Source organism: Bombina bombina, chromosome 1, assembly GCF_027579735.1.
Source record: "Bombina bombina isolate aBomBom1 chromosome 1, aBomBom1.pri, whole genome shotgun sequence".
NCBI classification, from domain to species: domain Eukaryota; kingdom Metazoa; phylum Chordata; class Amphibia; order Anura; family Bombinatoridae; genus Bombina; species Bombina bombina.
Window position 1 is genome coordinate 1,008,064,215 of NC_069499.1, and position 22,325 is coordinate 1,008,086,539.

At 40.2% G+C, this 22,325-nt stretch overlaps 1 protein-coding gene across 1 annotated transcript in view; it reads right to left on the minus strand.

Moving 5' to 3' along the window:
• Nucleotides 1-5,798: 5,798 nt before the first annotated feature.
• PIGU (phosphatidylinositol glycan anchor biosynthesis class U) overlaps nucleotides 5,799-22,325 on the minus strand; it is a 54,593-nt gene continuing 38,066 nt past the window's right edge. The window contains exon 12 of the mRNA XM_053713395.1: nucleotides 5,799-7,857. Within this exon, the coding sequence (XP_053569370.1) occupies nucleotides 7,744-7,857 (114 nt within the window). The 3' untranslated portion in view covers nucleotides 5,799-7,743. The remainder of the gene's footprint in view (nucleotides 7,858-22,325) is intronic.

Sequence of the window (22,325 nt, forward strand, 5' to 3'; positions counted from 1 at the left end):
TACTGGAACTACCAAAGCTAAGTGTATCTGCTGTAAACTTTTGTTAGCTATTCCTCCAGCTGTTGTTTGTATTAATTGTCATGACAAACTTGTTAATGCAGATAATATTTCCTTTAGTAATGTACCATTACCTGTTGCAGTTCCATCAACATCTAATGTTCAGAATGTTCCTGATAATATAAGAGATTTTGTTTCTGAATCCATCAAGAAGGCTATGTATGTTATTCCTCCTTCTAGTAAACATAAAAAATCTTTTAAAACTTCTCTTTATACAGATGAATTTTTAAATGAACATCATCATTCTGATTCTAATGACTCTTCTGGTTCAGAGGATTCTGTCTCAGAGATTGATGCTGATAAATTTTCATATTTATTTAAAATGGAATTTATTCGTTCTTTACTTAAAGAAGTACTAATTGCTTTAGAAATTGAGGATTCTGGTCCTCTTGATACTAATTCTAAACGTTTAGATAAGGTCTTTAAATCTCCTGTGGTTATTCCAGAAGTTTTTCCTGTTCCTGGTGCTATTTCTGAAGTAATTTCCAGAGAATGGGATAAATTGGGTAATTCATTTACTCCTTCTAAACGTTTTAAGCAATTATATCCTGTGCCGTCTGACAGATTAGAATTTTGGGACAAAATCCCTAAGGTTGATGGGGCTATTTCTACCCTTGCTAAACGTACTACTATTCCTACGTCAGATGGTACTTCCTTTAAGGATCCTTTAAATAGGAAAATTGAATCCTTTCTAAGAAAAGCTTATCTGTGTTCAGGTAATCTTCTTAGACCTGCTATATCATTGGCTGATGTTGCTGCAGCTTCAACTTTTTGGTTGGAAACTTTAGCGCAACAAGTAACAGATCATGATTCTCATAATATTATTATTCTTCTTTAACATGCTAATAATTTTATCTGTGATGCCATTTTTGATATTATCAGAGTTGATGTCAGGTTTATGTCTCTAGCTATTTTAGCTAGAAGAGCTTTATGGCTTAAAACTTGGAATGCTGATATGTCTTCTAAATCGACTCTACTTTCCATTTCTTTCCAGGGTAACAAATTATTTGGTTCTCAGTTGGATTCTATTATCTCAACTGTTACTGGTGGGAAAGGAACTTTTTTACCACAGGATAAAAAATCTAAGGGTAAAAACAGGGCTAATAATAGTTTTCGTTCCTTTCGTTTCAACAAAGAACAAAAGCCTGATCCTTCATCCTCAGGAGCAGTTTCAGTTTGGAAACCATCTCCAGTCTGGAATAAATCCAAGCCTTCTAGAAAAGCAAAGCCAGCTTCTAAGTCCACATGAAGGTGCGGCCCTCATTCCAGCTCAGCTGGTAGGGGGCAGGTTACGTTTTTTCAAAAACATTTGGATCAAATCTGTTCACAATCTTTGGATTCAGAACATTGTTTCAGAAGGGTACAGAATTGGTTTCAAGATAAGACCTCCTGTAAAGAGATTTTTTCTTTCCCGTGTCCCAGTAAATCCAGTGAAAGCTCAAGCATTTCTGAAATGTGTTTCAGATCTAGAGTTGGCTGGAGTAATTATGCCAGTTCCAGTTCTGGAACAGGGACTGGGGTTTTATTCGAATCTCTTCATTGTACCAAAGAAGGAGAATTCCTTCAGACCAGTTCTGGATCTAAAAATATTGAATCGTTATGTAAGGATACCAACGTTCAAGATGGTAACTGTAAGGACTATCTTGCCTTTTGTTCAACAAGGGCATTATATGTCCACAATAGATTTACAGGATGCATATCTGCATATTCCGATTCATCCAGATCATTATCAGTTCCTGAGATTCTCTTTTTAGACAAGCATTACCAGTTTTGTGGCTCTGCCGTTTGGCCTAGCTACAGCTCCAAGAATTTTTACAAAGGTTCTCGGTGCCCTTCTGTCTGTAATCAGAGAACAGGGTATTGTGGTATTTCCTTATTTGGACGATATCTTGGTACTTGCTCAGTCTTTACATTTAGAAGAATCTCATACGAATCGACTTGTGTTGTTTCTTCAAGATCATGGTTGGAGGATCAATTCACTAAAAAGTTCATTGACTCCTCAGACAAGGGTAACCTTTCTGGGTTTCCAGATAGATTCAGTGTCCATGACTCTGTCTTTGACAGACAAGAGACGTCTAAAATTGATTTCAGCTTGTCGAAACCTTCAGTCACAATCATTCCCTTCGGTAGCCTTATGCATGGAAATTCTAGGTCTTATGACTGCTGCATCGGACGCGATCCCCTTTGCTCGTTTTCACATGCGACCTCTTCAGCTCTGTATGCTGAATCAATGGTGCAGGGATTACACAAAGATATCTCATTTAATATCTTTAAAACCGATTGTACGACACTCTCTAACGTGGTGGACAGATCACCATCGTTTAATTCAGGGGGCTTCTTTTGTTCTTCCGACCTGGACTGTAATTTCAACAGATGCAAGTCTTACAGGTTGGGGAGCTGTGACGGCACAAGGAGTTTGGGAATCTCAGGAGGTGAGATTACCGATCAATATTTTGGAACTCCGTGCAATTTTCAGAGCTCTTCAGTCTTGGCCTCTTCTGAAGAGAGAATCGTTCATTTGTTTTCAGACAGACAATGTCACAACTGTGGCATACATCAATCATCAAGGAGGGACTCACAGTCCTCTGGCTATGAAAGAAGTATCTCGAATTCTGGTTTGGGCGGAATCCAGCTCCTGTCTACTCTCTGCGGTTCATATCCCAGGTATAGACAATTGGGAAGCGGATTATATCAGTCGCCAAACGTTGCATCCGGGCGAATGGTCTCTTCACCCAGAGGTATTTCTTCAGATTGTTCAAATGTGGGGGCTTCCAGAAATAGATCTGATGGCGTCTCATCTAAACAAGAAACTTCCCAGGTATCTGTCCAGATCCCGGGATCCTCAGGCGGAAGCAGTGGATGCATTATCACTTCCTTGGAAGTATCATCCTGCCTATATCTTTCCGCCTCTAGTTCTTCTTCCAAGAGTAATCTCCAAGATTCTGAAGGAAAGCTCGTTTGTTCTGCTGGTAGCTCCGGCATGGCCTCAAAGGTTTTGGTATGCGGATCTTGTCCGGATGGCCTCTTGCCATCCGTGGACTCTTCCGCTAAGACCAGACCTTCTGTCGCAAGGTCCTTTTTTCCATCAGGATCTCAAATCCTTAAATTTAAAGGTATGGAGATTGAACGCTTGATTCTTGGTCAAAGAGGTTTCTCTGACTCTGTGATTAATACTATGTTACAGGCTCGTAAATCTGTATCTAGAGAGATATATTATAGAGTCTGGAAGACTTATATTTCTTGGTGTCTTTCTCATCATTTTTCTTGGCATTCTTTTAGAATTCCGAGAATTTTACAGTTTCTTCAGGATGGTTTGGATAAAGGTTTATCCGCAAGTTCTTTGAAAGGACAAATCTCTGCTCTTTCTGTTCTTTTTCACAGAAAGATTGCTAATCTTCCTGATATTCATTGTTTTGTACAAACTTTGGATCGTATAAAACCTGTCATTAAGTCAATTTCTCCTCCTTGGAGTTTGAATTTGGTTCTGGGGGCTCTTCAAGCTCCTCCTTTTGAACCCATGTATTCATTGGACATTAAATTACTTTCTTGGAAAGTTTTGTTCCTTTTGGCGATCTCTTCTGCCAGAAGAGTCTCTGAATTATCTGCTCTTTCTTGTGAGTCTCCTTTTCTGATTTTTCATCAGGATAAGGCGGTGTTGCGAACTTCTTTTGAATTTTTACCTAAGATTGTGAATTCCAACAACATTAGTAGAGAAATTGTGGTTCCCTCATTATGTCCTAATCCTAAGAATTCTAAGGAGAAATCGTTGCATTCTTTGGATGTTGTTAGAGCTTTGAAATATTATGTTGAAGCTACTAAGTCTTTCCGAAAGACTTCTAGTCTATTTGTTATCTTTTCCGGTTCTAGAAAAGGCCAGAAAGCTTCTGCTGTTTCTTTGGCATCTTGGTTGAAATCTTTAATTCATCATGCCTATGTCGAGTCGGGTAAAACTCCGCCTCAAAGGATTACAGCTCATTCTACTAGGTCAGTTTCTACTTCCTGGGCGTTTAAGAATGAAGCTTCGGTTGATCAGATTTGCAAAGCAGCAACTTGGTCCTCTTTGCATACTTTTACTAAATTCTACCATTTTGATGTATTTTCTTCTTCTGAAGCAGTTTTTGGTAGAAAAGTACTTCAGGCAGCGGTTTCAGTTTGAATCTTCTGTTTATGTTTTTCATTAAACTTTATTTTGGGTGTGGATTATTTTCAGCAGGAATTGGCTGTCTTTATTTTATCCCTCCCTCTCTAGTGACTCTCGCGTGGAAAGATCCACATCTTGGGTAGTCATTATCCCATACGTCACTAGCTCATGGACTCTTGCTAATTACATGAAAGAAAACATAATTTATGTAAGAACTTACCTGATAAATTCATTTCTTTCATATTAGCAAGAGTCCATGAGGCCCGCCCTTTTTTGTGGTGGTTATGATTTTTTTGTATAAAGCACAATTATTCCAATTCCTTATTTTATTTGCTTTCGCACTTTTTTCTTATCACCCCACTTCTTGGCTATTCGTTAAACTGAATTGTGGGTGTGGTGAGGGGTGTATTTATAGGCATTTTTAAAGTGAATGTCAATTTTTTCGGTTTGTGTAATCAAGTTTTATAGAGATTCCTCAAATTAAGCATACCGCCACAATAAATTTTTAATAAAATGTGTATTTTATTTTTTATTTTATATATAGCATACCGCTCATTCGCTTACCCGCTCCTCCCACTCACTGATTCCTAATTTTCATCCATATTACGTAAACAGCGGTCCCACCCGCTGTTTACGTATAGGCACTGCGCGCTCCCGTGTCTATTTTCCATTGCGCATGCATTACTTCTGTTTACGCTGTATAACAATATAGTATTCATTGAATGAGTATTCATTCAATGAAAACTATCGTTGTGAGTGGCGTAGGACAGGATCTCCAAAAAGAAAAAAAAATTCAATCAAGCCAATTTCAAATAAAAAAATATCGAGTGTAAGTCTTTTTTGAAGTTCTAATGTCTATTACTTTGCAACCGGCATATAATTATCAGCCTCCATTATTGCTAATGTACAATGTAAGATATATCTAACCTATATACGGAGCCCTTTCACATCCACTAATCCAAGCTTGACAATACAGAGGAAATGAAAGGACTCCGTATAAGAATGTATTGCTACCCCATGTTTGTTACTATTGCGCATGCGCGAAATGTAATGTGCACGAGCTTACAATAGATTAGCTCTGCACCGAAGACTAACGCATGCGCAATAAGGACTTATTACGTAATGAGAAGAGGGTGGGTCCCCCCGTGGTTAGAGCCGTTATTGGCTATTAGGACGTCAATCAAAAAGGTCAGCAACAGAGCGCGAATGCCGGGCGGAGGACGATTTAGCCGCAAACTGATATAAATTAATGAAAATAAAGGTATCCATTTAAAAACTTTAAATTTGATGAATGAAACTCAAGTTTTTTATTGATAATTGTCACACTGCTGTTAAGAACGAAGGCTGAGTTTACATTCACTTTAAGGTTTGGGAAACTTTGCCCCTCCTGGTAGGAATGTATATCCCATACGTCACTAGCTCATGGACTCTTGCTAATATGAAAGAAATGAATTTATCAGGTAAGTTCTTACATAAATTATGTTATCTACCTGAATCATAAAAGTTTTATATTTTAGTTGCATATCCCTTTTTAGTGGAACATTTCTACATATTCGTATGCAATAGTATTGAAAAAAGTCACACTCAATATTCCAACTCATTTATTTTCAGAACAAATTTATTTAGAACCCATTCCCCACAAATAAATATTTTAAGTACAAATAAAGAGATTGGGTAAGCTCCATATATAATATATACATTTTATGTATTTAATTGCAGGTATTTTCTTCCAGTGCTGGTGCCAATTTATCTTTAATCAGTCAAAGGAAAACTGAACCCAAATTTTGTCTTTTGTGATTCAGATAGAGCATGCAATTTTAAGCAACTTTCTAATTTACTCCTATTATCAATTTTTCTTCATTCTCTTGCTATCTTTATTTGAAAAATAATGCATCTAAGCTTTTTTTTCGTTTCAGAACTCTGGGCAGCACTTTTTTATTGGTGGATGAATTTATCCACCAATCAGCAAGAACCCAAGTTGTTTACCAAAAATGGGCCGGCATCTAAACTTACATTTCAAATAAAGATACCAAGAGAATGAAGAAAATTTGATAATAGGAGTAAATTAGAAAGTTGCATAAAATGTCATGCTCTATCTGAATCACAAAATAAATAATTTGGGTTCAGTGTCCCTTTAAGCTACACAGCACATCCTTCAAGTTATCAGCCATGAGTTGTGAACCTATGGAGTAGCACTTAATACCCAACTACAGCCTATGGTGCATTATGGGTAGTTTGCACAGTATTTTATAGATCACATTTTCATTTATAAATGGAGTGCGTTTCAGATTCTGCACCCGATCCCTGTTACATGATATATATTCATTTGCAGCTATAAATGGAGACATGCTTTAAAACTCAAAACACTGAGCCTTCCATACACCAACAATGATTATATATATATATATATATATATATATATATATATATATATATATATATATATACACACACACACACACACACACACATTCTATCCAACAAACATTCCTAGACTTTCCATACGTATTCATCCGTCTTTTGTATCTCAGCAGTGTAATAACACTATGAAGAAACCACATGTGCATGTAGTGTATTGTGACAGGGATCTGTGCAGTAGCAGGTTAATTACAGTGTATAAATTAGTCATTTTAAAGGGCCATTAAAATATTTGTTTTCATGCATAAAATGGTTTATTTTTTCCATGAAAATGTAAAGTTGACATTGAGTGTACGGCATGTGTGTGTACGAGCCTAGAGATGAATTGTTAATTGGATGATAAAACAACTCCCACAACTATATTGGTGAAGAGAGACATGCCTCCGCTAGGGAGAGAAGAAAAAAAAAAAAAGTTGTTTTATTCAAGACAGGACACTGTTTTGGTTTTGTTAGTTTTTTGCTTTCCCCATGAAAGCAAAATAAAACTGACGCATTTCAAAATGACTTGGCTATAAAAGTAAACAAACCCTCCCCTGCAAAAAAAAAATAAAAAAAAAAAAATCTCATTTTAGGAGTTGATCTTATGGACAACACACCACTACTGATTTATGGAAGAACTTAAAGTTCTGTGGAGTTGGAAAAGGTCAAATTTTGATAAGCTGCTTCTTTAGTACAATACGTATGATAGGGACAAGAAAGTTTTTATATGCTTGAACACTGGATTCTTTTACCCCCCTCCCTTCAACATGCGTCATTGTAGGGACACTGTGCCTCTAGAGGTATTCTCCGCAATACGACTTCCAACTGCCTGAGAAAACAGAACTAGAAAAGCCATCAAGGCTCATCTTTTGTCCTTCCGAGATTATGAAATCTAATTGACACCTCACTCTCAGAGGAGGATAATATTGCAGCAAGTTCACTTAGGGAAAAAGTGAACATCTGTCACGTTGCTTCGTGCTCTTGTAATGAGTCCCCAAATCTCCCATACCAAGTGGTATTACATAGTTCAGTTGCATCACTATAGAGAGTCCTTAGAGGGACTGGCTGGAGGTGGAATCATTTCTCTCTTCTCCCTCAATATACCAAATCCCTTAACTTTCACTCACATTTTGGTAACCATCACAGTATTATTTTAAAATGAGGGTTGCTTCTGTTCCATCTTTCTTGGTAAGGTATAGACCATGATGTAAGTGGTACTCTCTCCGAAGAAAGGCATAGAAATAATCTGATACTAGTAGAATCTACAGGAACAAAAAAGGTACAGCAATATCACAAGTCAGTGGTGATTTTTTTTTTTTTTTTAAAAAGCTTCACATATTTAATCAAATTGCCAGAAGAAAAAAAAACACAAATAATTGAACCATTCACACAAAAATATGCAGGCATGTTTTTTTTTATTGTTAAAGTGGATAAAAAATCCTAACAAAATTCTTCACCAAAAATCGCATTTTATCAAAAAATTTAAAATTTGTATGTAAAGTGGGCTAAACATGGGATTTATATGAAATAGCCTCTCTAGTCCCAGAGTAATTCTGTAAAGATTTTCGCACTACAGATCTCATTTTTTTTCTCGCAAACTAAAAGGTGGCAAGCTTTTCTCAAAACATTTAAAAATAAATACTTATAACCCTAAAAGAAAAAACACATGCATATGAGAATATAGGCAATTGTAAGATGCTATATGCAGAAAGCAGCGTAATGTGATTTATATTGGCTGCAGGATTTAATTTTTAAAAAGTGTGCCCCCTGCTCACTTCACTCTACGGAGCGTCCCTTTACAGAAAGCTCCATTACTTTATATAGAAGCCATCTCGCCACTTGCAGGGACTGCCCCCTTTTTTTACAGTAATTCCACCAAAGCAGCCCCTGCGAGGGTCAGCATGAAAAACCACTTCTGATCTGGGGCCCTAAGAGAACAAATTAAATTTGATAATAGAAATAAATGGAAAAGTTGTATAAAATGGTATGCTGTATCTAAATTGCAAAATAAAATATTTGGGTTTCATATCTCTTGATTTCAGGTTTCCATAATTACTTATTTCCCCCAAAATAATTATTTTTCAATGTAGTATATGAACAGGGTGGAGGGGGACTTAAAAGAAGAGTTTTAATAATGATAAAATTGAATCATAAGGATTGCCTTTGCGAGTCATTTTAGTTACAAAGCAAAGCCTTTATTAAACAGGAAGACAAAACCTTCCTAGTAATATTGCACAATGTTGCTCTTTTAAAATGGATAAATCATGAAAAGCTGTTACTCATTCTCCTGAAATGGTAATGATATCTTAAAGGGACACTGAACCCAAATTATTTTCTTTCATGATTCAGATAGAGCATGCAAATTTAAGCAACTTTCTAATTTACTCCTATTATCAATTTTTCATTGTTGACTTGCTTTCTTTATTTGAAAAAGAAGGCATCTAAGCTATTTTTTTGGTTCAGGACCATGGAAAGCACTTTTTTATTGGTGGGTGAATTCATCCACCAATCAGCAAGAACAACACAGTGTGTTCACCAAAAATGTGCCGGCATCTAAACTTACATTCTTGCATTTCAAATAAAGATACCAAGAGAATGAAGAAAATTTGATAATAGGAGTAAATTAGAAAGTTGCTTAAAATTGCATGCTCTATCGGAATCGTGAAAGAAAAAATTTAGGTTCAGTGTCCCTTTAACTTTGCGTTATCAACATATTCTGGTATTTTTTCAGCCTTCTGTTTCAATAAATTCTGTTAAAATTAACAGCTAATGAAAGTCAATGTACCTTCAATACATTTTGAGAAAACTCTAATAGGTAATGGTGAAAATTATTTAGGCCAGAGATTTAGCTACCAATTCATAGTCTCTGTCCATAAATGTAAATTATTAGTAGCAGCTACAGAATGCAGAAGCTTGCATGATATTTTTTGTTAATGGAAAAACTTAAATTATGCTTACCTAATAATTTCATTTTCTTCTGAAGGGAAGAGTCCACAGCTGCATTCATTACTTTTGGGAAATACAGAACCTGGCCACCAGGAGGAGGCAAAGACGTAAATACCTCCCCCACTTCCCTCATCTCCCAGTCATTCTGCCGAGGGAACAATGAACAGTAGAAGAAATATCAGGGTGAAAAGAAAAAAAAAGGTGCCAGAAGAACAAAAAATTACAGCCGCCTCATAGATAAAAACACGGGCGGGAGCTGTGGACTCTTCCCTTCAGAAGAAAATGAAATTATCAGGTAAGCATAATTTAGGTTTTTCTTCTTAAAAAGGGAAGAGTCCACAGCTGCATTCATTACTTTTGGGAAAATACCCAAGCAAGAGGACACTGAATGCAAACAACGGGTGGGTACAAAAGGCAGCCCCTTCGAAAGGCACCACAGCCTGATTATGCAACAATCCGAAAAAGTATAAAAAACATACAGGTGAAAACCCGAAGCCCAGTTAACTGCACATAAGTTACACCACCGGCAAAGCCAAACTAAACCGCTCAGTCCCAGAGCCCGTCAAGCCCAAACAACCTCCGAGGAATCAAGCCCGCGGATCACGATGCCCATGAAGGTACCCGGACCAGGACCGCTATCTGCCCCCAAAAAGGAGAACAGAATCTCATGAAAATCCAAAGGATCATTCCACTTTGCAGAACATAGAACAACCCATGGTTGTCGTACAATAGCAACGCCCAGGGAGATGAACTCCCGAGAACACAAGGACCGAAGAAAGAGAGATCCATACACAGAGAAACATGTCCCAAAAAGGACTCAAGGAACACCCTCATATCCCTGACCCTGTACCATACCCAAAGGTACTCCAGGAAAATCATGAGTTACCCGTTGCCTCATATTAAATCTAGATCTGCAAGCTAGACAGCAGAAATAGGATAACTATCCCAGCAGCTAGTAAAGAGTTCCCCCAAAGGAACACCAACCGCTGAACAGGAACTCCCAATGACCAGCTTCTAGGTAGAAAGCTGACTCACCATTGCTAAACCCAAACACCAAAAGTGTTTCAAAGCTTGCTAACATCAAAGTGCAATTAGCTGTAGCTGGTTACACCCTCAAAGTGCAATAGCTGTAGCTGGATTCAACTGCAAACCTGCAAAGATCCGAATATCGGCTCCAGGGAACGCCCCCTCCCAGCACCGAACGCCAGTGGAAAAGAGGATGACATCTAAGACCTCCCACAAAAGGAGAGAACCGACTCTAAAGAAAAACGGTGAACCCTGCATAGAGTAACCAACTCCCAATCTTCCCTCTAGGATAATGGTCCTAGCTCAAAGGCTAGTCAAGACCAAAGACAAGAGTCCCAGACTTCTGGAAGAGAAAAGAAGGGTCAATGTAGGGTTAAGACCGCTGACCTTTACTACAAACGGTATGATACCATGAGTCAGGATAGACATTGTGCTCGGGTGCGAAACCCCCTACACGGCTGTCTTCTCAAAAAACAAGGAACATTTTCCAAGGGAAGAAGGTCCTCAGACCCTCAGCATCCATATATCAGAATCCAACATATAGCAGGCGCCCCATAAGGATCAAACCCTCAGCCTCCCGCTGCAGGAAATGGAGAAACCAGTCACTACATCACAACACCCCTTCCAGGATTCTGAAACGCAAGAAGGGAAAAACCCTTACAAGGCAAGACATCAAGGACCCACAGGTCGCTCAAAATACTAAGGTAACTCCGAACCCGGAGAATCCTACCCCCGCTCTAGAAGAGAAAGGATGAAACAACGTAAAACCACCCTACCATAGAGGCGAAACCCCTCGGCCATATCGCCAACCCAGGTGAAGATACCTTGAGTCTACAGGAACAGCGTAAAATGCGCCAGAAGACCAATAGGGGACCGTTGGAGGGACCTAAAGCTTACGCCACAAACAGATAGGCATCTCTCACAGAGCCCCAGCCTCTACAGAGAGAGGCCCACAGACATCTAGAGTGAGAACGAACCATCCACACAAGGAGAGACATGGACCCATGCCAGGGTCCTCGAAAATGGAATCAAACAAAGATCCAACTTCCAGTGGAACCCTAAGTTGCCTCCTACAAGGAGAAACGAACCTCTAAAGTCCGTAGACTTAGCGATCTAGCAATAGCCTCAAAGCCAAGAGTCACAAGGACTTCCTTAAAGGTCTAAGATTCAGCACCTAGGGCACTTGGATCGCAAAGAAATCTCGTAGGCAAGCGTTAATACGTACTACGCACACAGGCCAGGTAGCAACCAACACCCAAAGGTGAATGAGAAACCTGTACCACTGCTCGCCATCCCAGAGAATCATTCTTAAGACACCGCCCACAAAGCCCCTAACAGAGCATAAAGGATAAATGGTCAACTACCGGTCCTCCATAACCGACCTCGCCTCTTCACTGACAAGCCCCAAGGCTAGAGTTGCAACTAGGACGGAAATACTCCCAAGGGTCGAGACCATGGTCAGACCAAGGGTAATGGAAGAGACAACAGCCAGAGATCCTTGAAGAATCTATCTTTTAAAAATCTTCTTTAAGCAGGCAAAAGCTGGAGCTTCACAGCTGCCCACAGAAGGCAGGGAACCCCTGCACACCAACTCTTAGAGTAACAACTCTGAGCAGAGAAAGAACATGCACACGCATCCAGACCATATGATCCACCCAAGACGGGAAGGAAGGAAACTCCTCCACCGCAATAAAATGCTTGATATACTAAAGAGTCAGCACCCACAAGAACCTTGAGTGAAAATGCAAACCATTAATCACGCGGCACCCCAGACCACATAGGTCACACACATCTCCCAACTCCAAAGAATGGAATAATGGCTCTGAGTCCCCGGGGATCTGAGAACCATGACGTCTGCAAAAACAAAACCCATCCTAGACGAGAAGCCCGAACAACCAACCTAGATTGGTACTCCTAACCCTCCTTTCGGAGGGGTTGAAGTGAAACAACAGGCCTCATACTTCAGTAGGATCCGAGCCCGGAGTCCATAGAATAGGCCAAGTGACATTCAAAATCCAATAGGAATAATCAGCACCACGAGGGTGACATGAACCCTGGTAACAGTCGAAAAAGCATCTGACCAGTACCTGCCTGATATAAGGACACTCTAGAACTGCCCAAGGTCCAAGAAAATTCGTCCCTAAGGATCAATAAACTAGAAAACATAATTCTATTATTCAACAAGTGCGCAACTTCCCGCGGAAGTGCCCAAACAACGAAAATCGCAAGTATCGGTTCCAGAGAAGAACGTTCATAAAAACGAAAATCTAACAGACATCAGCTTAAGAAAAAACAAAATTATACACATCCATCTGGATCAAAAAAATAAAATGAAGGCAGCACCCATCGGGGCAAACGCCTAAGGTGAATGAGGACGCAACGGGACCAGCCAATTAAAAGCCCCATTTACCCAAGCTCAGAAATAGAACCAAAAAACAAAGAAAAAAAAACATGGCGACGGTAAGGAGATTGGCTTCATCCCCAAATGTCAGATCCATTTTTGCCATCCAGCATCTAAGGCCTCTGATCCCTCGGCCCGCTAGGACTGGGATCCTCCAACATTACCAAAAACATAATTTATGTAAGAACTTACCTGATAAATTCATTTCTTTCATATTAGCAAGAGTCCATGAGCTAGTGACGTATGGGATATACATTCCTACCAGGAGGGGCAAAGTTTCCCAAACCTCAAAATGCCTATAAATACCCCCCCTCACCACACCCACAATTCAGTTTAACGAATAGCCAAGAAGTGGGGTGATAAGAAAGGAGCGAAAGCATAAAAAATAAGGAATTGGAATAATTGTGCATAATACAAAAAATCATAACCACCACAAAAAAGGGTGGGCCTCATGGACTCTTGCTAATATGAAAGAAATGAATTTATCAGGTAAGTTCTTACATAAATTAGGTTTTCTTTCATGTAATTGGCAAGAGTCCATGAGCTAGTGACGTATGGGATAAAAGATACCCAAGATGTGAAACTTCCACGCAAGAGTCACTAGAGAGGGAGGGATAAAATAAAGACAGCCAATTCCGCTGAAAAAATAATCCACAACCCAAATCAAAAAAATGAAATAATATCTCCCCGGACACTCAGACTGTATTCCGAGAAAATTACAAGAGTTTAGAAACCACAGTGATAGCGGACCTGTCTAGATGGAAGAACAAATCCATCTCCTGGCTAGGACGAATAAATGTCGTCAAGATGAACGTGCTACCCAGACTGCTTTACATTCTCCAAACAACACCAATCCCCCTCCCAAGGAACTTTCTACAAAAAATACAAAATTTAATCGAACAATACATCTGGGGAGGGATCAGACCAAGGGTAGCCAGGAGAACTCTATATTTGCCTAGGGACAGGGGGGGCCTGGGGGTCCCAAACATACTAACGTACAAACAAGCAATCACGCTGGGTAGATTGCTGGACTGGTGCTCTAATGATCCAAACAAAGAATGGGTACGACTGGACTGCGATATCTTAGACACAAACAACGCAGGCCTAGGTGCCTGGATACTAGAAAAGTATAGGCACACAGCCACAACAACATATCCCCTTCTGATAGATTTCTATTCCACTTGGGACAAGATAATAAACACTACAACACATATAACAACCAAACATAACCCCTATTTATCATAATGCCCCACTACCATGGAATTACCCTGAAATTAGAGCCACTACTGACACACCCTTAAATGACTACGTCATCAAGTCTTTGATAGACGGACACAAGCTCAAGACACTCACGGACATCCTAGAGGAACACCCTCATCTGATGATGAACTGGTACTCACACATGCGGTTAAACCACTACATTGTGACACATAAACATAGATCTTGTTTAACCAGAGCGCCTACCACTTTCGAGACCTTGTGCCTGAAGGACTCACCAACTGCTCATGCAATCTCATTACTCTATAAATTGCTACTGACAGATGATGCCCAGACACTCCCTTCCTACACGAAGATGTGGGAAAAGGAATGGCAGACTGAGATTGGTCATAAGGACTGGCAGAACGCTTTTTTAGTGACCAAGTCAGCCTCAATCTTTATGAGAGTGCAGGAATCCAGTTTCAAATGCCTAGCAAGGTGGTACCTCACGCCCAGCAGACTGCAGAAGATTTACAAGCAGGCCTCAGGCAAATGCTGGAGGGATTGTGGCGCAGCTGGCACACCAACACACATATGGTGGGATTGCCCCAGGCTAGACGAATATTGGGTTGGCGTCCTTAATCACATGGAACTAGTCTTAGGGAAACCCCTGCAGAACAGCCCAAAAACACTACTGTTCCTATCATTGCCCAAACTGCCCTGTAAAGCTAGCAGAGCACTACTATTAATTATGCTGAATGGAGCTAAATTGCTGATCCCAAGGCATTGGAAATCTAGCACCACACCGACCCTTAAGGAATGGCAAGAACAAGTAGATACGCTGCTACACCTAGAAAGATATCACCACATTCAGCAAGGGACTGTGAACACACACGAGATGACGCTGGAGCACTGGGCGACACAAAGACAACGGACTGTGTAGGATAACGGACTACAGCACGGACCTCTGACTTCTCCATTGACACTTACCCCCCCCTCTCCCCCCTCCTCCTTCCTCACCTTTACCTACCACCTCCGCCTAATCTTCACGAGACTTGCACAAACGAGCCCCAAACAATCCTCCCCCCTCCCCCCCTCTTTCCCCTTTTCTCTCTGCTTTTCACTCTCTGGTGATCCTAGCTTATGCATATATAGCTTGGTGGGAATGGCCGTAGAACACCAGGAAAAGTGCACTACTGGACTCTTGGACTTTTTAACATACAAGTGCATATTGAACTGTGTCCTGATCTCTCTGGAGCTAAACTCCACATGTTCTATGAACGGTCAGTAATTTATCATGCCTAGGGGAGCCAGAGGAAGAATGACTCTTACATGTTAGTATTAAACATCACAATTTGCAATGTAATGATCACATAACTTTGTTCTCATATGCACCTTGGAAAAATTGAAAAACTTGTAATCTTTTGAATACCTTTCAATAAAGCTTTTTTGAAGAAAAAAAAAAAAATGAAATAATAAGCAGAAAATCAAACTGAAACAGCTGCCTGAAGTACTTTTCTACCAAAAACTGCTTCTGAAGAAGAGAAAACATCAAAATGGTAGAATTTAATAAAAGTATGCAAAGAAGATCAAGTTGCTGCTTTGCAAATTTGATCAACAGAAGCTTCATTCCTAAAAGCCCAGGAAGTAGAAACTGACCTAGTAGAATGAGCTGTAATCCTTTGAGGCGGGGACTTACCCGACTCTACATAAGCATGATGAATCAAAGATTTTAACCAAGATGCCAAAGAAATGGCAGAAGCCTTCTGACCTTTCCTGGAACCAGAAAAGATAACAAATAGACTAGAAGTCTTTCTAAAACCTTTAGTAGCTTCAACATAATATTTCAAAGCTCTTACTACATCCAAAGAATGTAAAGATTTCTCCAGAGAATTTTTAGGATTAGGACACAATGAAGGGACAACAATCTCTCTACTAATGTTGTTAGAATTCACAACCTTAGGTAAAAATTTAAATGAAGTCCGCAACACTGCCTTATCCTGATGAAATATCAGAAAAGGAGATTCACAAGAAAGAGCAGATAACTCAGAAACTCTTCTAGCAGAAGAGATGGCTAAAAGGAACACTTTCCAAGAAAGTAATTTAATATCCAGAGAATGCATAGGTTCAAACGGAGGAGCCTGTAAAGCCCTCAGAACCAAATTAAGACTCCAAGGAGGAGAGATTGACTTAATGACAGGCTTGATACGAACCAAAGCCTGTACAAAACATTGAATATTGAAAAAGAACAGAAAAAAAAAAAAAGAACAGAAAGAGCAGAGATTTGACCTTTCAAAGAGCTTGCAGACAAACCCTTATCCAAACCATCCTGAAGAAACTGTAAAATTCTAGGAATTCTAAAAGAATGCCAAGAGAATTTATGAGAAGAACACCAAGAAATGTAAGTCTTCCAGACTCGATATTAAATCTTTCTAGACACAGATTTACGAGCCTGTATCATAGTATTAATCACTGAGTCAGAGAAACCTCTATGACTAAGAATCAAGCGTTCAATCTCCATACCTTCAAATTTAATGATTTGAGATCCTGATGGAAAAAAGGGCCTCGAGACAGAAGGTCTGGCCTTAACGGAAGTGTCCAAGGTTGGCAACTTGCCATCTGAACGAGATCCGCATACAAAAACCTGTGAGGCCATGCTGGAGCCACCAGCAATACAAACGAACGTTCCATTAGAATTTTGGAAATCACTTTTGGAAGAAGAACTAGAGGCAGAAAGAGATAAGCAGGTTGATAATTCCAAGGAAGCGACAGCGCGTCCACTGCTTCCGCCTGAGGATCCCTGGATCTGGACAGATACCTGGGAAGTTTCTTGTTTAGATGAGAGGCCATCAGATCTATTTCTGGAAGTCCCCAGATTTGAACAATCTGAAGAAATACCTCTGGGTGAAGAGACCATTCGCCCGGATGTAACGTCTGGCGACTGAGATAATCCGCTTCACAATTGTCTACACCTGGGATATGAACCGCAGAGATTAGACAGGAGCTGGATTCCGCCCATACAAGTATCCGAGATACTTCTCTCATAGCCTGAGGACTGTGAGTCCCACCTTGATGATTGACATATGCCACGGTTGTGACATTGTCTGTCTGAAAACAAATAACGATTCTCTCTTCAGAAGAGGCCAGAACTGAAGAGCTCTGAAAATCGCACAGAGTTCCAAAATGTTGATTGGTTATTTCGCCTCCCGAAATTCCCAAACCCCCTGCGCTGTCAGAGATCCCCATACAGCTCCCCAACCTGAAAGACTCGCATCTGTTGAGATAACAGTCCAGGTTGGACGAACAAAAGAGGCCCCTTGAATTAGACGATGGTGATTCAACCACCAAGTCAGAGAAGATCGAACATTGGGATTTAAGATATTAATTGTGATATCTTTGTATAATCCCTGCACCACTGGTTCAGCATACAAAGCTGAAGAGGTCTCATGTGAAAGCGAGCAAAGGGGATCGCGTCCGATGCAGCAGTCATGAGACCTAGAATTTCCATGCACAAAGCTACCGAAGGGAATGATTGAGACTGAAGGTTTCGACAAGTTGAAACCAACTTCAGACGTCTCTTTTCTGTTAAAGACAAAGTCATGGACACTGAATCTATTTGAAAGCCCAAAAAGGTTACCTTTGTCTGAGGAATCAGTGAACTCTTTGGTAAATTGATTCTCCAACCATGTCTTTCAAGAAACAACACAAGTTGATTTGTATGAGATTCTGCAGAATGTAAAGACTGAGCAAGTACCAAGATATCATCCAAATAAGGAAATACCGCAATACCCTGTTCTCTGATTACAGAGAGAAGGGCACCGTATGAACCTTTGAAAAGATCCTTGGAGCTGTTGCTAGGCCAAACGGAAGGGCAACAAACTGGTAATGCTTGTCTAGAAAAGAGAATCTCAGGAACTGATAGTGATCTGGATGAATTGGAATATGAAGATACGCATCCTGTAAATCTATTTTAGACAGACATGTAATGCCCTTGCTGAACAAAAGGCAGAATAGTCCTTATAGTCACCATTTTGAATGTTGGTATCCTTACATAACGATTCAATATTTTTAGATCCAGAACTGGTCTGAAGGAATTCTCCTTCTTTGGTACAATGAATAGATTTGAGTAAAACCCCAGACCCCGTTCCAAAACTGGAACTGGCACAATTACCCCAGCCAACTCTAGGTCTGAAACACATTTCAGAAACGCCTGAGCCTTCACTGGGTTTACTGGAATGCGTGAGAAACAATGTTCTGAATCCAAAGACTGTGAATCGAATTGATCCAAATATCTTTGAAAAATCGTAACCTGCCCCCTACCAGCTGTGCTGGAATGAGGGCCGCACCTTCATGCGGATTTGGGAGCTGGTTTTGACTTTCTAAAAGGCTTGGATTTATTCCAGACTGGAGGTTTCCAAACAGAAACCGTTCCTTTAGGGGAAGGGTCAGGCTTTTGTTCCTTATTCTGACGAAAGGAACGAAAACGATTAGCAGCCCTATATTTACCTTTAGATTTTTTGTCCTGAGGCAAAAAGGTTCCTTTCCCCCCAGTAACAGTTGAAATTATAGAATCCAACTGTGAACCAAATAATTTATTACCTTGGAAAGAAAGAGAAAGCAAAGTTGACTTAGAAGTCATATCTGCATTCCAAGATTTAAGCCATAAAGCTCTTCTATCTAAAATAGCTAAAGACATATACCTGACATCAATTCTAATGATATCAAAAATGGCATCACAAATAAAGTTAGTAGCATGTTGAAGAAGTTTAACAATGCTATAAGCATTATGGTCTGAAACTTGTTGCGCTAAAGCCTCCAACCAGAAAGTGGAAGCTGCAGCAACATCAGCCAAAGAAATAGCAGGTCTAAGAAGACTACCTGAACATAAATAAGCTCTCCTTAGAAAGGATTCAAGCTTCCTATCTAAAGGATCCTTAAAGGAAGTACTATCCACTGTAGGAATAGTAGTACGGTTAGCAAGAGTAGAGATAGCCCCATCAACTTTAGGGATTTTATCCCAAAATTCTAATCTATCAGATGGCACAGGGTACAATTTCTTAAACCTTGGAGAAGGAGTAAATGAAGTACCCAGACTATTCCATTCCCTAGAAATTACTTCTGAAATAGCATCAGGAACTGGAAAAACTTCTGGAATAACTACATGAGGTTTAAAAAACGAATTTAAACGCTTAGTAGATTTAGTATCAAGAGGACTAGACTCCTCCATATCTAATGCAATCAACACTTCTTTAAGTAAAGAACGAATAAACTCCATCTTAAATAAATATGAAGATTTATCAGTGTCAATATCTGAAGCAGAATCTTCTGAACCAGATAGATCCTCATCAGAAACAGATAAGTCAGAATGATGGCGGTCACTTAAAAACTCATCTGAAATATGAGAAGTTTTAAAAGACCTTTTACGTTTACTGGAAGGGGGAATAACAGACAGAGCCTTCCTAATAGAATTAGAAACAAATTCTTTTACATTAACAGGGACATCCTGAACATTAGATGTTGAAGGAAAAACAACAGGTAAAGGATTATTACTAATGGAGACACTATCTGCGTTAGAAAGCTTATCATGACAACTAACACAAACTACAGCCGGAGGAACAGTTAACAAAAGTTTACAACAGATGCACTTAACTTTGGTAGAACCAGCATCAGGCAGCGTCTTTCCAGAAGTAGATTCTGATCCAGGGTCAGGCTGTGACATCTTGCAATATGTAATAGAAAAAACAACATATAAAGCAAAATTATCAAATTCCTTAAATGACAGTTTCAGGAATGGGAAAAGATGCAAAATAAACAAGCCTCTAGCAACCAGAAGCAATAAAAAAGTGAGACTTAAATAATGTGAAAAAAGGTGGAGACAAGTATGACGCCCACATTTTTTGGTGCCAAGTAAGACGCCCAAATTATTGGCGCCAAGTACAACGCCCATATTTTTGGCGCCAAGTATGACGCAACATCCTCTGACGTCAAAAACGACGCCCACATTTTTTGGCGCAAAAAAAACGTCTAACACACATACGTCAAATGACGCAACCACGAACAAACTTCCGGCGTCAACTATGGCGCCAGAAATGACAACATTTTGCGCCAAAAAAGTTTGCGCCAAGAATGACGCAATAAATTGAAGCATTTTCTGCCCCCGCGAGCCTAACAGCCCGCAGGGAAAAAAGTCAATTGAAAATTCTTAAGGTAAGAAAAAATTATTTATTCATATGCATTATCCCAAATAATGAAACTGACAGTCTGAATGAAGGAATACTGATTATCCTGAATCATGGCAAATATATGTTTAAACACATATATTTAGAACTTTACATATAAAGTGCCCAACCATAGCTTAGAGTGTCATAAATAAAATAAGACTTACTTACCCTAAGACACTCATCTACATATAGTAGATAGCCAAACCAGTACTGAAACGAGAATCAGCAGAGGTAATGGTATATAAGAGTATATCGTCGATCTGAAAAGGGAGGTAGGAGAAGAAATCTACGACCGATAACTGAGAACCTATGAAATAGATCCCCTAGAGGAAGACCATTGTATTCAAATAGGCAATACTCTCTTCACATCCTTCTGACATTCACTGCACTCAGAGGAAAACCGGGCTCCAGCCTGCTGCGAAGCGCATATCAACGGAGAATCTAGCACAAACTTACTTCACCACCTCCATGGGAGGCAAAGTTTGTAAAACTGAATTGTGGGTGTGGTGAGGGGGGTATTTATAGGCATTTTGAGGTTTGGGAAACTTTGCCCCGCCTGGTAGGAATGTATATCCCATACGTCACTAGCTCATGGACTCTTGCTAATTACATGAAAGAAACATGTCTTAAAAGAACACGAGGGCGAGCCAGCCTATAACGGAAGGCAAAATCCTCTCTCGCCGGATCAAATGAAGACCCTGGCCCCGAGATAGGGGCCCCTGAGACCTCAGGGGCCAACGCTTCCCCAGAAGGCCGAACTGAAATCGGGTGATCCCACGCTCGACGGCCCTGGTTAACGGAATGCGGACAGTATCTTAGAAATACTTCACTTGGGAGATATAAATGATTCAGCGCCATAGAAATGGCCATGCAGAACCGTGCGGAACCTCTGCAGGAAACAAGCCACCCTCCGGAGGAGTAAAGGCCATAGGGACACCTGCTTGAGTAGCCGGGAAATGGACTGGGGCACTCGCTTCATGGGTCATGGAAACCTCGGAGCCGGATGGCTCAACGCACTCTAAGCTCCTTGCTTCAGGAGAAGAAAGTACTCTAGAATGGCAATCGGAACATAATTGATGGGCATTGATTACCTGGGCCATTTCATATTCATCACAAGACACATCCTCCGTATAAGAGGCATCTGTGTCGCGCATAGCAGAATCCTCCATAATCTTGGGATTACCAAAAAAAAAAAAAAAAACTGGCACCCTTTAACATCCTCAATGGCTGAGGGCACGCAATCTTGAAGATTGCGTCATTAAGAAGAAGGCTGTTATGTTCCGAAAAGGCAGTGAGCCTAAGTATAGCTACATATTTGCAGATAGAACCATATAACAAAAATGATTAAAAGTCCCCCCATGTTCAATAACCCCCCTCAGGAGATATTAACCCATGATTCCTTATTAAGACCCTACCTTGTTTCGTTAACATCACATTCACATATCAAAATAAAATGAAACGATCTTACCGGAATCTATGCCGTGGAACAAGAACACGGCTCTTCAAGTGTGACAGATAGTAGCCTCGCTTCTGACATGGACTTGAGTGAATAAAGGTAGGCAGCGAAACTCGTCAATGCTGTTTACCAAGGAGCTGTTAATATTAGTGGGGATGGGTTCGCAGGAAAACTCTCCCTGCATCTCCGGACTCTAACATTTATCCATGCTCTCACTGAGAGGCTGACAGGATTACTTAAAATTCCAGTCCCATTGCGAAGAGTACTACCTCGAACTTCTGACACTTCTCTGCCATCCTCTTGTGACGAAAGGCAAAGAATAACTGGGGGATGAGGGAAGTGGGGGAGGTATTTGAAGACTTTGGCTGGGGTGTCTTTGCCTCCTCCTGGTGGCCAGGTTCTGTATTTTCCAAAAGTAATAAATGCAGCTGTGGACTCTTCCCATTTAAGAAGAAAACTACCTATTAAGGTCCAAATGATAAA